General features: G+C 46.5%; 3 protein-coding genes across 4 annotated transcripts; 2 read left to right on the top strand and 1 right to left on the bottom strand.

Moving 5' to 3' along the window:
* Positions 1-73: 73 nt before the first annotated feature.
* Positions 74-2,732, bottom strand: LOC108146901 (ADP-dependent glucokinase). The gene is made up of 5 exons (XM_017273142.2): positions 2,418-2,732; positions 2,147-2,359; positions 1,798-1,962; positions 1,015-1,741; positions 74-831 (listed from the first exon to the last, which is right to left on the bottom strand). The coding sequence occupies exons 1-5, from the start codon at positions 2,558-2,560 to the stop codon at positions 580-582; spliced, it is 1,500 nt and encodes a 499-aa protein (XP_017128631.1). The 5' UTR covers positions 2,561-2,732; the 3' UTR covers positions 74-579.
* A 406-nt stretch (positions 2,733-3,138) lies between these two features.
* On the top strand, positions 3,139-4,892 carry LOC108146853 (alpha-endosulfine). 2 transcript variants are annotated; one of them, XM_017273069.2, is made up of 3 exons: positions 3,139-3,445; positions 3,802-3,990; positions 4,308-4,892. In XM_017273069.2, exons 2-3 carry the CDS (start codon positions 3,808-3,810, stop codon positions 4,479-4,481), a joined length of 357 nt encoding a protein of 118 aa, XP_017128558.1. In that variant the 5' UTR covers positions 3,139-3,445; positions 3,802-3,807; the 3' UTR covers positions 4,482-4,892. The 2 variants fall into 2 exon arrangements, with proteins under 2 accessions (XP_017128558.1, XP_017128557.1); XM_017273068.2 differs by having other exon boundaries at positions 3,141-3,445; positions 3,798-3,990.
* A 764-nt stretch (positions 4,893-5,656) lies between these two features.
* Positions 5,657-14,508, top strand: LOC108146854 (PAX-interacting protein 1). Its single transcript, XM_041708388.1, has 7 exons — positions 5,657-6,005; positions 6,492-8,909; positions 9,032-9,553; positions 9,642-11,208; positions 11,396-12,694; positions 12,759-12,990; positions 13,077-14,508. The coding sequence occupies exons 1-7, from the start codon at positions 5,931-5,933 to the stop codon at positions 13,678-13,680; spliced, it is 6,717 nt and encodes a 2,238-aa protein (XP_041564322.1). The 5' UTR covers positions 5,657-5,930; the 3' UTR covers positions 13,681-14,508.
* Positions 14,509-14,510: the final 2 nt, after the last annotated feature.

Genomic DNA, 14,510 nt, shown 5'->3' with positions numbered 1-14,510 from the left:
TTTTTGTGGTAAAGAGACGAATATTAAAATATAAAGAGAGATTAAACACTTTAGGCTGAGACGTTAACAACAATTTTACAGTGCGGAAAAGCCTGTTTAATTATTTGCCGCATTTTTTTTTTGAGTTTGAAACCAAGTGCGCGAAACAAATTGTAAGTAGGAATGGCTCAAAAATGTCAAAACATAGATTTAGTGACTAACAAAACTTAGGACTAGGTGGCATTCGTTTCCGAACTTCGATGCTGTTGCATTAGGAATAATTTTGAACACATGGAATATATACGTTGATGATGAGAGGACAAGTGCAGGAATCAGCACTTCCGTTAAAAACTCATCTGGATATGTAGTCTTATGGGACTCGTTGTTTTCTTGGTGCTATCGCTTGAGCATTTTCGTCAGATTTCTGTGAAGGTAACGCGTTTCTAAGGTCACTAAGGTGCTAAACATGCCGAGTCCATGTCCATCCAGCGGGGGGAATGCTTCGGGGTTACGTCCTGGCCTTCTATTCGAGTCTTGGATTGCAGGTTTCTAGTATAATGCTATGCAGTCTCATCCGATCATCCGTTGTAATCGTCGCTTCTACAACTGTGCCGCCAATCCGGAAGCGGAAATGTTGTCGCCCGCTCCGGCTGTTTTCCTCGCCTCGCGACAGACCAGCACTGGGGCCACACAAATCTCCACCTCAAGCCGTTGCCGCTGGCGACCGTACTCGATATACTCCCGCCAGCAGGGCACCGGACTGGCAGCCCCAATTCGCATGCGAGGCGCATCAGTCTGCGCCGAGGTGGCGAAACTATCGTCTAGTACCTGTAAGACTGCCTCTGGATTAATCTGTAAAAAAGGATTCAATTATAACCAGTGAGAAAGTGAAAAGAACAACTTCGGAAGAAAAATATAAACATTCAACAAACATACAAATAGATAAGATTACGAATAACAATAAAAAAAGATTTTATCTTCATGAAAAATATGTTTGCTAGGAATATGTAGATAATACAAAATTAAAAGACTCACAAACTGGGACTTGCAGACATATCGGTGAGCAGTGAGAGCCGCCTTGGCAGCTGCAGCCCGGGTATTCTTCCACTTGGATCCGGTTGTAGTGAGGATGGCCTGGTAGGCCAAAGTGTGCACGTGGATCCGCGAGATACGACGCCGCCTTGGATCGCCAGAGCTTCGGTCGCTGTAGTCCTCAAGCATGCTAATGAACACCTGCCGCATCTGGTCGAGGGTGTGGGCAATGCGGGGATTCCAATCCGTTGCCAGGGTAGTCCGTCCGTAGGCCAACACCTGCTGCAGATTGGAAAGCTCCTGTTCGTTCATACCCAATGAGTCCACAAAGGGCAAGACAAAACTCCGCAGCTGCTGCAGTAGCTTCAACTCCACGTACGAGGCCATCTCGAAGTGGTTTAGAGTGTCCGCCGGCTGGCTAGTTAACTGCCTCTGTACTTGCTGCAGACGCGCTTCTCGCTCGCCAGGATTAAAGGAGAACATGTCCATCATTTGGAGTCCGCTTACAACCAGCAGCTGCGGGTGATACACCTTCAACGCATCCGTCAACTGCTCCACGGCCCTCAGATGCGGATTATTTCGGTCGTTGTGCAGGATGTAGCGATTGGCGCGGGGCGCCACATACGAGCCCCATGTGTCGCCGGCCTTGTACTCCAGAATAAGGTGTATGTCATCGTTTGGAATCTCGTCGCCTGCCAGACGGATCTCCTTGGGCAACAGCGGACGCAATCTGGTGAAGATTTCGCAATGAGTTTCAAAACACATTGAGTTTATAGATGGAGATACTTTTTAGACATGTGGGCGCCCAGTAGCACTTCAGCTCCCTCCATAAAGAAGCGCACAGCCATCAGCGGGGCGTTGCCACCCATGTACCACTGGATCCGCTCCTTATCCATCACCTTGGCGTATCCCACCAATTGTTTGAAGAGAGTACTGTTTGCCATTACACGCCTGAAGGAATAAACATAAGGTTTTAATGGGTAAATTATGCCAAGATATAAAATAACCATTTCTAGTTAAGGTTTAAATCTAAGTAATTTATAAATGGTTGATCTCTTTCGTGTACTTATAAATAAATATGATAATAAGATGCTACTCCTAATTTCCTGGTCTACCATTGATTATCTCCACTTACTCCGCTGCAGCACCGTTCTGGAAGTAATAGGCAAAGGACTGCAGTAGCTCGTCCTCATTGTTGACAATCTCCCGGGATCCTGTAGTGACTGCCGGGATGCGTCGGCTGTAGTAGCGCTCCAGAAACTCGGTGGCGTTGATCTGTAAGTCAGTGCAGGCTCCGTATCCGATGGCCACTTTGGGCGCCGGTTGAAAAGCGGGGCGCTTGAGGGACCTTAAACATTTAGACAGATAGATAAGTAATGTCAGAATAAGAACCAATATAAAGTTACCCCTCAATGGCCAGCAGGCCGGTGAGCAGGACAGTCGTTCTGTTGAGCGACTGCAACGATATGAACGCCTGCCAAATGATGGACACGAATGCTGTGAAGACGGAGCAGCCGGTCAACCAACCCATATAACGCAACGCAGTCATTGTGGGCGTGGTTTGTGTGATCACTCGTCCTTTGTATCCTTCCCGCCAGTCTGTAACCCCAAGGAATTTTATCACTGACTTTCCGGTGCCCGGCTACTAGTACTTTTCTTATCAGTCGTATTTATCGCCCTTTTTCCGCTTGTTATTTTTTGGTTGTGCTTTTAAGTAAGCGATGGCACTATCAATGGTCCTTAAACTATCGCGATAGTATCGAGATTGAATGTTTTCCGGTAAATATTTGTAGTTTGTTTACATTTTTAAGAGGTTTGTAAAGTTTTGGGACTGTATATAATATTTTACAGGAAACGAGTACTAACATTTAATTTAAAAGTTTTTATTTGCATTAATTTAATCAAAAATAATACATAAATAGAATATAGTTTAGTTTATAGTTTACATTAAATGATAATACTTGTATAAAGCGTAAAGTCTTAACATAAAATAAACTTATTAAACAATATATGGTTTATGCCCCATCGGCTTAAGTCACTGCTAGCCCCTTACCAAAGTTCTCCACCGAATAGCCAAGTTCTTTTGTGGTATCATTTAGTACATCTCTAACGTCATGTTTAACGGTCGAACTGCGGTCACACTGCTTGCATCATCTCCCAGCGCGTCTGTAAAGTGTTAAAATAATTTTACTTTTGAGTCGCCTTGAGAATTTCCGTCACTCCATATATAAATATCGTGTAACAGCCGGATTTAGTTGTTCTCGAGAGCATTTCCCCCAATTGGTTGCGAATAGCAGTGCGCTTTGCTAATTCGGCACGCTAATTGGCAAAGCAAAACCGATTCGATTCCAGGGAAGAAGACGCATAAGCAGTAGAAGGGTGAAGAACAAAAGAAGGAAAACAACAGTTAATCGTCAAATTTTACAGGCAAAAGGTGAGCAACTACGCCTTGCACACAAATCTATGTACAAACATCCACACACACATACGCCTTATCGTCTGCGTATGAGTATATATAAAAAATTAAAGCAATATTTGCACATCCGATTATTACTATTATATTTCGCGTCCATATATTAGCAAGTGTGCGTGCGCCTGCCCTGGATTTGCTTGCCAGTGTGCGTTTGTGTGTGTGTGATGAAATGCAATTTTATCTTGGCATTTTGCGCGCCTCCAAAATCCGTTGCCCCGTTGATTCCGTTTTCCCATTGCCCCCACATTTCCCATGTCACCATTTTCGTATCCTGGCTAACCTCAATCTCTCACTTGCCTTTGCCCCCAAAAAGACAGTCCACAATGAGTTCCGCGGAGGAAAACAGCAACAGCCAGGCCACCACGCCCCAGGACAACGAGACCGCTGAGAATGTCAACCTCACGGATCTCGAGAAGATCGAGGAGGAGAAGCTCAAGTCCAAGTATCCCAGTGGAATGCGAGTGCCGGGCGGTCACTCGGCCTTCCTCCAAAAAAGGCTGCAGAGGGTGAGTGCTTATGACCCCCCGCGTTCTTATTTTCCCCCTAAATCAATAACTATAGTATAGTTGATTAGCTGTCCTTGTTAATCTGAATCGATATCTTTTTTAAACATCTAAAAAGCGTTGCTGTCAATTTGATTCTATATTTCCCACATCATCTTAACGATTGTCAAAAAATCCCATAAGAAATGGGATTTATAGGTTTAAATTTTAAAATTGATTTGCAAAAGTTTTTAGATTGATTAAATAAAGGAAAATATTGAAAATGCCTTGGACATTTGACCAACCGTGCTCAAACATGTAACTTAATTTTTTCCCCGCAGCAAAAGTTCTTCGACTCGGGCGACTACCAGATGGCCAAGCAGAAGGGTGGCAGCGTTAAGCAGGTCTTTGCCAACAAGGTGCCCACCGGGGAGGCCATTCCCACGCCCGAAACCGTGCCGGCACGCAAGACCTCGATCATCCAACCCTGCAACAAATTCCCAGCGACGAGCTAATTTACTCACCTAATTTACTTACACCTACTATATTCACAACCTCAACTGCAGCCAGTTTCCCGTTCCCACTTCAAATGCTCTATACCTAATTTTAAAGAAAACCCTAATGCTAAGATGGCTGCTGCCGGATTGTGCAGGTATTTCGCGAACGTTTAACCTGAATTTGAAGCTCCTCGATCCGTTACCCCGTTAAATCTAAGCGCCAACCGCACCAGCCAATCTCAAGATCCCGTCATCAGTCCATCTCTCAGGCCGGGGAAGCGTAGATGGCGAACCGAGCAGCGCGAAATTTATTGCAACAGTTATATAAATCTATATTTCTGTAATATTAACTTAACTTACCCTGATCGTACGTAGCTGTAAGTATTACGAGCATAATAAATTTAAGTTGGAGCCAGCCACAAACACATACCTATACCGTTCTCGTACATTGCTGGGATTCCCTCAACTAATTATAATTTACTTTTGTCTTAAAGTTTTAAAAATAATTTCGTTTTGCATGGAACATTTTTAAATTTTTAAAGAGTTCCCAATCATAAGCAGTAGACGGAACTTCTCTAAACATTTGATAGGTCGCTGCTGCTTGCAGAGTATAATGTTTGATGCTAAAGTCAAAATGGTCGAATTAAAATAAATTTGTAAATCAAGCAGAGATAAAATAAACGTACGTACGTACTACTAATAAGTGTGATTATTTCCTGGGGCGCTAACCTAACAACTGAATCGGAAGATGTGCCATACAAATGTTTACCTAAATGATAAGTGCCTGAGTGGCAATGCGCCTAATTAGCTTGAAAACATTCGGATGAGCGAATCTGGTAATTTGTTATTCAAATCGGCCGGCAAGCAACTCAAATCAGCAAAAAGAAAACAGTTTTGTGGGTTCTATGGTTTTTAAGAATTGCTTATCTAGATAAAAATTCAAAGCAGTTTGAAAAGAGGATAGTGTTTTTTGCCTTGACAGGAAAACAGAAAATTAGCATTTAGTTGATTTAGAGATGTAATTGTACATTCTGCTTTGTGGCGAAGAAATGTACTTTTTGGCCCACAGTAAAGCGGGCATTAGCGGAGTTTGGATCACCGTTAAAGTTATCAGAGTTTCCAACCTTCATTTATATGGTATATTTTAGTACATTTTTGAGAGAACTCAGTAATTTTTTACAGTCACGCCGCGATCATACTGGTGGAAGGCTCAGCGGTAATAAACGAGAAAAAGCCAAATTTAAATGCAATTTTTCCGTATTAAATTGCAATAGAAATGCACTTCAGGTTGTGCACTGCATTGCCCACCGACATCAGAAGTTCGCGAACGGCTTGAAGTCGCGCCGAGAAAGGAAAACACGCTGAAATGTAGATGCCCACAAGCAGCCGCCGCAGCAGCAATAACAAAAGCAAAAGTGAAATTAGCGCCGCCAAAGAAGTGCAAGTGCTCAATAGTGAGGCGGCGCCATGGAGAACCTCAAGATAAGCGACAAACTGTTTGAGGATGTGATCTACTTTGTAATGGGAAACCTGGACGAAGAGGTAAATCTGCGAAAATAATCCTTCGCTGTTGCTGTACTTGCATTGTGTATGTGTGTGTAGAGTGCGTGCGTCTGTGTTCATCCGCACAGGGTGTTTCGAGTGCGGGTGGACGGGGTGACCCGGGCACCACGGCAAATGCGCGCCATAAATGTTGCCGGCAAATTGCCGCCTCCCCGTGTCTGTGCGTTTATTTGAGTTCGTATTGGTATTGGTGCTCAAATCAACTGAGTTTGTTTTGGTTTTTTGCTGTGAATGAAAATTAGAGTTTTAATATCCTTTAGCTTGCTGTAAAAGGAGATTGCTCATACTATATTTGAGTTCTCAGTTTTAAAATTGGACGAATCAGCTTGTTTACTTTATTTCTGTGCTTCATAGGCATCCCAATAATGAATAAAATACGTGGTAGACCGGACACTAAAAGAAAAATTAATATTTACTTTATAAATTTTCTTGTTTGATATTAAAACTTATTATTTCCCCTTGCAGATCGAACGTTTTCTCAAGAGCGGTGGCGCCCAATCTAAGATCTTTCTGTCGGACCAGATCACGCATATGATATGCGCCACCAACTACAACGAGGAGGAGCTGTCTCTGAATCTGGACCTTTACAGTGCAATTCCCGTGACCGAACAATGGATCGTGCACAGCGCAAAACTGGGCCGAATGGCCTCCACACGGGCCTTCGATCCAAGTCCCAATCAGATGCGTCTCATGCGCGGCATTAGGGCGGCCATCACCAATGTGGTGGCCGGAGATCGGAGGCGCCTCTACGCCATGCTGACCTACCATGGTGCCGTCGTTACGCATAGTTTTGGGGCCACTAACACGCATCTGGTATGCGGAGCGGCCAATGGTGGCATCTACAACAAGGCGCTGGCGCTGCCCAAAAATGCCATCATCATTGTGACTCCCGACTGGGTGACGGACAGCCTTAAGTACAAAAACTGCATGCCTGTAGAGACGTATCATCCCAGGCTACTGAAGCCCACTGAAAAGCAGCGAACGCAGAAGCAGACGGCCACTCAGCAACAACAAATCCAGCAGCAACAATTGCAACATCAGCAGCAGCTGCAACAACAACAGCTTCAACAGCAACAACAACAGCAGCAACAGCAGATAATGCAGCAGCAGACATCTGCTACATCCACACTGTCGGACATCCTGGGCTTTGGCGAGGACAGTGCGGCGGCCAAGAGCATAGCTAGCATTAAGTCCCAGCTGCAAGCTTCCGCGGAACAAATCCAGCAGCAACAATTGCCCGCCCAGCAACAGGTGGTCTTTGTGCGACCTCAGCCGCAAGCCCAGCAGGCACCGCAACAAGCGCCGCACCAGTTGCAGCAAGGCGGGTCTCAGGTACCGGCTCCACCTCCACACCCGCAGCATCAACAGCAATTAATTATTCAGCAGCAGAAGATTATTCCCGGAAATCTGCAGCAGCAACAACCGAATCAGCAACAGATTAAAACAATACTACAGCAGCAGAGGCAGATAAAAAACACACAGCAACAGCAACAAATTCAAATGATTCAGCAGCAGCAACAATTGATGCAGCAGGATGCCCAGGTACATCCACAGCAGCTTCCACAGCCGCAACCTCAACCGCATCCCCAGCCACTTCCACAGCAGCACCCACAACAACAGTCGCCTAGGCTGCCAACAACTCCGACAGGTCGCCAGACACCACGAACACCATCGACAACACCGCAGCCCGTCCAGTCCCCTCAGCATCACCAACAAATAGTCCAACAACAACAGGTGGTGCAGCAACAAGTGGGTCAACAACAAACTATTGTGCAACAGCCGCAAATAGTTCAGCAAATAGTGCAGCAACAAGTTCAGCAGCAACAACCACAACAACAATCTGTGCCCGTTTCTCCGCAAGTCATACACCAACACCTTATGCGGCAGCAACAAATTTTGAACCAGAATCAAATGCAATTGCAGCAAATCGTTCAAAGCGGACAAGCTTTAACCCCACAACAGCAGCAACAACAGAGACAAATTCAGCAGCAATTACAACAGGTTTTGCAGCAGCAACAACAATTACAGATGCAAATGCAGCAGCAGCAACAGCAGCAGCAAAATCTGCAACAACAGTCGCCGCGGATGGTGCAAAACCGTTCGCCGGTGATGCCGCCAAGTACGCCGTCACCATCCTTGCAACAGCAACAACACCATGCCACCAGCAACATGTTGCCACCACAGTCACCGCGACAACTACAATCGCCGGCTCCACAGATGACACCACCACCACCGCCCTCGCCGCAAAGCGCCCAGCAGCAACATATGCGCCAGCAGCAACAACAACAAATGCAGCAGAGTCGCCAACAGCACATGATGGGCTCTCCGCAGCAGCCACAACCGCCTTCTTTGATGTCTCCGCAGCAACAGCAACAAATGCAACCCTTCCAACAGCCCGTACATCAGCAACAGCGCATGCAAATGCAGCAGCAGCAACAATTGGCCCAGCAACAACAGCAGCAGCAGCAGAGTCCACAGCATATTTCTCCCCAGTCACCCCAGATTTCACAAACCCCACCAATGCAAGCCAAACTCCATCAGCACCAGGCTGTTCCAGGACATACCGCCCAGCCGCAACAATCATTCTCTCAACAGAAACCCATTGATCCCACGGATCCTGTTCAGGTGGCTCAGGTATTGAGTCGTTCAGCATTGAGTAGCAATCAAGACTCGTTGATAATGAGGCAACAACAACTGAAGCAGCAGCAGTTGCAACAACAGCAGCAACAAATGGCACCACAACCACAGCAGCAACAAATACCTCAGCAACCCCAGCAGCAACAACCACAACAGCAACACACCCCGTCACCGCGACAATCTCCGCTGCAGCAACAACCCACCACGCCTACCCTACAACAGCAGACACAACCACAAAATCCTCAAGTAAGTTTTCAAAATTTTTGATTTACCTGCGGAAATTAATTACCATTCGGTTTTAGCAAATTCAACAGCAGCAACAACAACAGCAGCAACAACAGCAGCAGCAACAACAACAACAGCAGCAGCAACAACAACAACAGCAGCAGCAACAACAACAGCAGCAGCAACAACAACAGCAGCAGCAACAACAGCAGCAACAACAAGTCTTGGCTCAGCAACAACCTCAACCTGGACAACAAGTCATAACCCAGCGGCACGTCATTAACACATCCACAGCCCAAGGTCAACAAATCATTCAGAGCCATATGTCTTTGGCCTTGCAAAAACAGCAGCAAATGTTGCACGTCCAACAACAAACGCAACAGCAGCCGCAACAACAACAACAGCTTACTCAGGTACAGCAACAGCTTCCCCAGGCATCGCAACAACAACAACAGCTACCACAGCAGCACCCACAACAACAACAAGTTCAATTTACACAACAACAACAAATCGCGCTTGGCGGTGGCGGTCAAGTGCGAATAATTCAACAAACAATTCAGAGACCACCAACCAATGTGCAGCAACAGCAACAGGTTTCACAACAGCAACAGATTATTAGTCAATTTCCACAGCAACAGCAACTGCAACAACAACAGCCTCAGCAGGTACGCTAACTCATTCATAAGATCGTAAGATGTGTTTTTTATTTTTAGGATAAAACCATTTATAACACTTTATTTCGTTTTCCAGCAGCAAATCCTTGGAGTTCAGCAGTCACAGCAGCATCCACAACAAAAAACCTTTATTATTAGTCAGCAGCACTTTAATCAGCTTAGCGCGCATCAGCAACAACAAATTCTCGCGCAGAATCCGCAAAGCCAAAACGTTTATGTAGTCAATCAGACGCAACAGCAACTTGTGCAACAACAACAAATGTTGCAGCAGCAGCAGATTATACCGCAGCAGCAACAACAGCAACGTATGCAAATGCAACAGCAGCCGCAACAGATTGTTGTTAACCAGCAGATACTTAGCGATCCGCAGCGCTTGCAGTACCTACAACAACAGCAGTTGATGCAAAAACAACAACAACAACAACAGCAGCAACAGCTTGTGGGACCACCGCAACAACAGCAACAAATACTTATTCAACAACAGCAACCCTCCCAACAGCAGCAGATATTGCAGCAAAAGCTTCCCAACGATCCCCAGCAGCAACAGCAGCAAATAATGCAGCTCATCACGCAGCAACAACTGCCGCAACGCACGCCTCCCCCACAACAACAACAGCTCCTACTGCAGCAACAGCAGCAATCACCGCAACACCATCAAATGCAGCAGCAGCACTGGTCACCCCAGAGTCCTGCTGGCGGTCAGATGGCGCCCAGCACTCCGGGAACACCCACTAGTAGTGTGGGAATGCAATCACCGTTGCCCGTCGGACCAACAACTCCGCAGCAGCAGCCACAAACACAGCCACAATTTGTTCCGCGTGGACTGCGCCCGCAAACCTCATGGCCCGGGCAGCCACAACAACAGCAACCGCAACCCCCTCAGCAACAACAGCAGATCGTGCTACCGCCACCCCAACAACAGCAACAACAACATCAGCAACAGACACAGGTGGCGCAACAACAACAGCTGGTACTGCAGCAGCCACAACAACAGAAAATAGTGGTAGACGAAAAGACGCACGCGCATATTATGTCCCTGGATGCCCACAAGCGTGCCGAGTACATAACCAAGTTGAATCAGCAGAACAACCCTCGAGTAATGTTGCGCCAGCAAGTGGCCTACCAGCCACGACCGGGAGCCCCGGGCAACATAGTCACCACGCGACCGGCCGGTCCCGTTCCGCCCGGCCACATTATTGTTCAACACCAAATGCCACCGGGATTGACGCAACAGCAACAGGTACTCTGGCTGCAGCAGCAGCAAGGGAAACGTAAGGTTGTTGTGCGCGCCGGAACTCCTGGCCTGAGTCCGATACAGCAGCAACCGGGAGTGGGACCGCCACAGCAGCAACAGTCGCCGCAACAACAACCCTTCAATCCAAATGATCCTAACCAGCAAATGCTGATGCAGCGCCAACAGTTGCGCGTCCAGCAGATTCCCATCCAGCAACAGGGGCCTCAGCAAATGGGCAAGCAAACGGTGCAGCTCATCACTGGACCCAACGGACAGCTGATAGAACAACAAACGATCGTTCAACAGCCGCAGCAACAGTCCACTCCGGGCACGCCCACCACTCCAGGCGCTGGGGGCGTTTTGGCTGGAAATGCCAACATAATGACGCAAACTTTGGTCATGACTTCAACAAGTAAGTTCAATTTGCTGCAATCTATTGCTCGGAGCAATGGGTATTTTTTAGAAAATGGTTTTAAAAGTGTATTGGGAAAAGGTTAATTATAAACTTAGCAATTGATCAGCAACTTTCCAAAAAAAAAAAATGGTTCTTTAAACCAATAAAATGATTATAAAAATAGTAACCAATTCTTTGCAAACAGCTCCCGACGGACAGCCACAGCAAACACCGCAACAGATGAATCTGAAAACCAAGACGGCCCTGGCTAACATGCTGAGCAACCGCTTGGGAAATAACGGAGCTCAGACGCCGCAGCAGCAACTGATTCAATTACCCGATGGTCAGCAACAGCAGCAGCCACAACAACAACAACAGATTGTCCAACAGGTGGTTGTGACCGGAGCCATTCAGCAGCAGCAACAACAATTGTTACTGCAGCAACAGCAGCAACAACAAATGGTCGTCCAACAGCAACTGCCACCGCAGCAACATGTGGAGCCGCCGTCGGCAGCTGGCGCACTCAGAATGATGGGCCAGCAACATAACGCATCCGCCGGTGTGCCAGGACCACCGCGAACGCAGCAGGAGTTGTTGATGTTGCAGCAACAACAGCAGCAACAAATGCTGCAACAACAGCAAATGCGTAGAGTGGTTGCCGTACCACAACAACAGCAGCCACTGCAGCAGCATCTGGTCCAACAGCAGATCGTGGTCGCTCCGCCACAGTCGCCGCAGCAGCAGCAGCAACAGATGGCTGTGGGTGTGGGCGTGGGAATGCCAGTGCAGCGGACACCTCACAGCTACACTCCAACCCGTACCGGGCAGCCACCGATGCCACAATTCTATGGTCACAATCCGAACCTCAAATTGCCCGCGGATCTGTTTCTGGTGGGCTGTACGTTCTATATCGTGGAATACGACGAAACAGACGGCGATGAGCTCCCCATCTGGCTTGATACGATCAGGCAGTTTGGCGGTGACATCGAACGCGTCTACTGTCCCCGGGTGACGCACGTCATCTGCCGTACCCAGCGGCACGGCGTGGTCATGCAGGCTTTACGGGATGCCAAGCGATGCGTCACCGCCTACTGGCTAAGTGATATTTGCCTCAAGCGGCAGCTGATGCCGCCCTGGCAGCCACTTCATCTGCCATTCCCCAGCCAGTTTGGCTATCGGAAGCCATTGGAACGCTACATCGTTACCTCTGAGGGATTCGAGGGCGAGGAGGTCGTGAGGCTACAGCAGATGGCCGAGGAATGCGGAGCCATCTACACCTCGTATTTGTCCAAGGTGAACACTGTGGTCGTGTGCAAGCAGCTCGAGGGCAACAAGTTCAACGCGGCCAAGGAGTGGAACATCCCGATGGTCAATGCCCTTTGGCTGAGCGACGTCTGCATCGGCAACCTGAGTGGCCTCTCCCAGTACGACAATCCCAAGTACCAGCAGTACAATCTAGTCCCCCCCTTCCGCATCGAATGCAACTTGGTGGCGCATCTGCTAAGTAAGTAGAAGCTCAACTAATGCCTTCTTCTATTAATATACTTATTTGCATTTTCCCCTATTAGCTGCATGGAAAGCGCCCATTAATCTCACCCAGGAGGCACACGAGCGAGTCAAGCGTCATCTCTCCGATCCGTACGGCAACGAGCTCAAACTGAAGCGCCAGAAGATGAACTCATTCCAGCAGGAGCAGCTTCCAGAACAAATTGTCTGCCTTGAATATCCCACAACCACTAAGCCGCCGAAGGTTATTTTCTCCCAGGTTGCCGATGCGGAGGCACTTAAAAAGGCAGTGTTGTAAGTAAAGTTGAAATATTTTGATATTAGCTAAAACTTTTAGTTTTACTTATCCTTGCAATTGTTTTTTTTTTTTTTTTTTTTAGAATTTTGGGTGGAATTGTGGTGGACAGCCCCGCAGATGCCACTCACCTGGTAATGACACGCGAGAGTCGTACCTGCAAACTGATTCAGGCCTGCTGCCATGTGGACTTTGTGCTCAAGTCAAGTTGGATTGCGGATAGTGCAAAGGCTGGTAAATTTGTGCCGACCGACCCGTATCGCATCCAGCACATACCGGTGGACGAGAACTTACAATTCAATTTGAACACTGTTCTGTGCGCACCCACTCGTTCCACGCTGTTTTCGGGGAAATACTTTCACGTTACGCCGGACGTGTTCCCAGCCCGCGAGGAAATTATCCGAATGATTGAATCGTCTGGTGGTAAAGTGGAAGCAAAACGCAGAACCGGTAGCGCTGTGGCGGAAACACACATTCAGGCGCCCGACTCCTACATCATAGTGACCTGTCCCACGGACATGCATCTTTGCGCAGATCTCACGCGGCACGGGAACCCAAAATGCCACATTGTGTCCACGGAGTTCGTCATGAGCTCGATACTTAGGCAGCAGCTGGAGATTGAGCCCAACCTGATACCCTACTTGTATAACAACAACAATGTCAATAGCTGCAACAGTAACAAGTCCTAGCGCCGTGTGTTCTGGTTACTGTAGAGCTGAGATAAGATATTTAGATCATTATATATTCACAAAAGAATTTATGCGAGCTGTTATATAAGTATGTAAGAGGAGCATGACAGAGAGCCACTTTAAAAAGTGTAATTGGCCGACTTAGGCAATTATTTCTAGCCTGCCCCGTTTTCTTATGATACACATCAACACGAAACTAGTCCACAGAATTCGTCAATTCATATGGGCATGCATGTAGGGTCTTGGGCACATCGTCATATCGGTCTGAGTAATAGGTAATGCATCCCTCTATTTTAAAATAATCAATTTTTATCGGTTTCTTAGCCTTTGCACTAACTCACTTTCAATTGTACATATTTCTAATAATAGAGAATAATCTTACTTTTTTCAATCTGCTAATAACACAAAAATAGATTCTATATTTAAATAGAGGCGATCCATATATCAAACAGCATGATGATTATTGTTGTGGACCATATTAAATTTTTGTATACATAAAGCAATGTTTGACCGGACCGATGTCTATAGAAATTATGATGTAGCATGTAACAAAAGAACTACCTTAATTAGTGATAGGATACAAAATAAATACAATCATTTTATATATATTTTTGTAGGTTCAGGAACCATTACCCTTAGGCAGTCACAAAAATAACAAAAAAATATACACATACATATATTTCTTAGAGTATACGAAATGTTTCACAGAAATTTATATTGTCGGCTATTAGAATTTTAAGAACTTTTCATATACATAGGTAAAGCCAATATTTTCCGAATTAATATTAATTTTAGTTAGGCATTGTACGAAGTGTATGAAATAAAATAAC

Source organism: Drosophila elegans, unplaced genomic scaffold (genome assembly GCF_018152505.1).
Source record: "Drosophila elegans isolate 14027-0461.03 unplaced genomic scaffold, ASM1815250v1 contig_208, whole genome shotgun sequence".
In the NCBI taxonomy this organism is placed as follows: Eukaryota; Metazoa; Arthropoda; class Insecta; order Diptera; family Drosophilidae; genus Drosophila; species Drosophila elegans.
This window is presented reverse-complemented; position numbering and strand designations above follow the sequence as displayed.

What these genes read in the sequence shown, in the direction of transcription:
- LOC108146854 (XM_041708388.1), top strand. Translation starts at nt 5,931, where the DNA reads ATGGAGAACCTCAAGATAAGCGACAAACTGTTTGAGGATGTGATCTAC. An exon ending in TGGGAAACCTGGACGAAGAG is followed by an intron (nt 6,006 to 6,491) that starts GTAAATCTGCGA and finishes TTCCCCTTGCAG; the next exon opens with ATCGAACGTTTTCTCAAGAG. An exon ending in AACAACAACAGCCTCAGCAG is followed by an intron (nt 9,554 to 9,641) that starts GTACGCTAACTC and finishes GTTTTCCAGCAG; the next exon opens with CAAATCCTTGGAGTTCAGCA.
- LOC108146901 (XM_017273142.2), bottom strand. Translation starts at nt 2,560, where the DNA reads ATGACTGCGTTGCGTTATATGGGTTGGTTGACCGGCTGCTCCGTCTTC. An exon ending in CAGAACGGTGCTGCAGCGGA is followed by an intron (nt 1,963 to 2,146) that starts GTAAGTGGAGAT and finishes TTATTCCTTCAG; the next exon opens with GCGTGTAATGGCAAACAGTA. An exon ending in ATGTCTGCAAGTCCCAGTTT is followed by an intron (nt 832 to 1,014) that starts GTGAGTCTTTTA and finishes CCTTTTTTACAG; the next exon opens with ATTAATCCAGAGGCAGTCTT.
- LOC108146853 (XM_017273069.2), top strand. Translation starts at nt 3,808, where the DNA reads ATGAGTTCCGCGGAGGAAAACAGCAACAGCCAGGCCACCACGCCCCAG. An exon ending in TCCAAAAAAGGCTGCAGAGG is followed by an intron (nt 3,991 to 4,307) that starts GTGAGTGCTTAT and finishes TTTTCCCCGCAG; the next exon opens with CAAAAGTTCTTCGACTCGGG.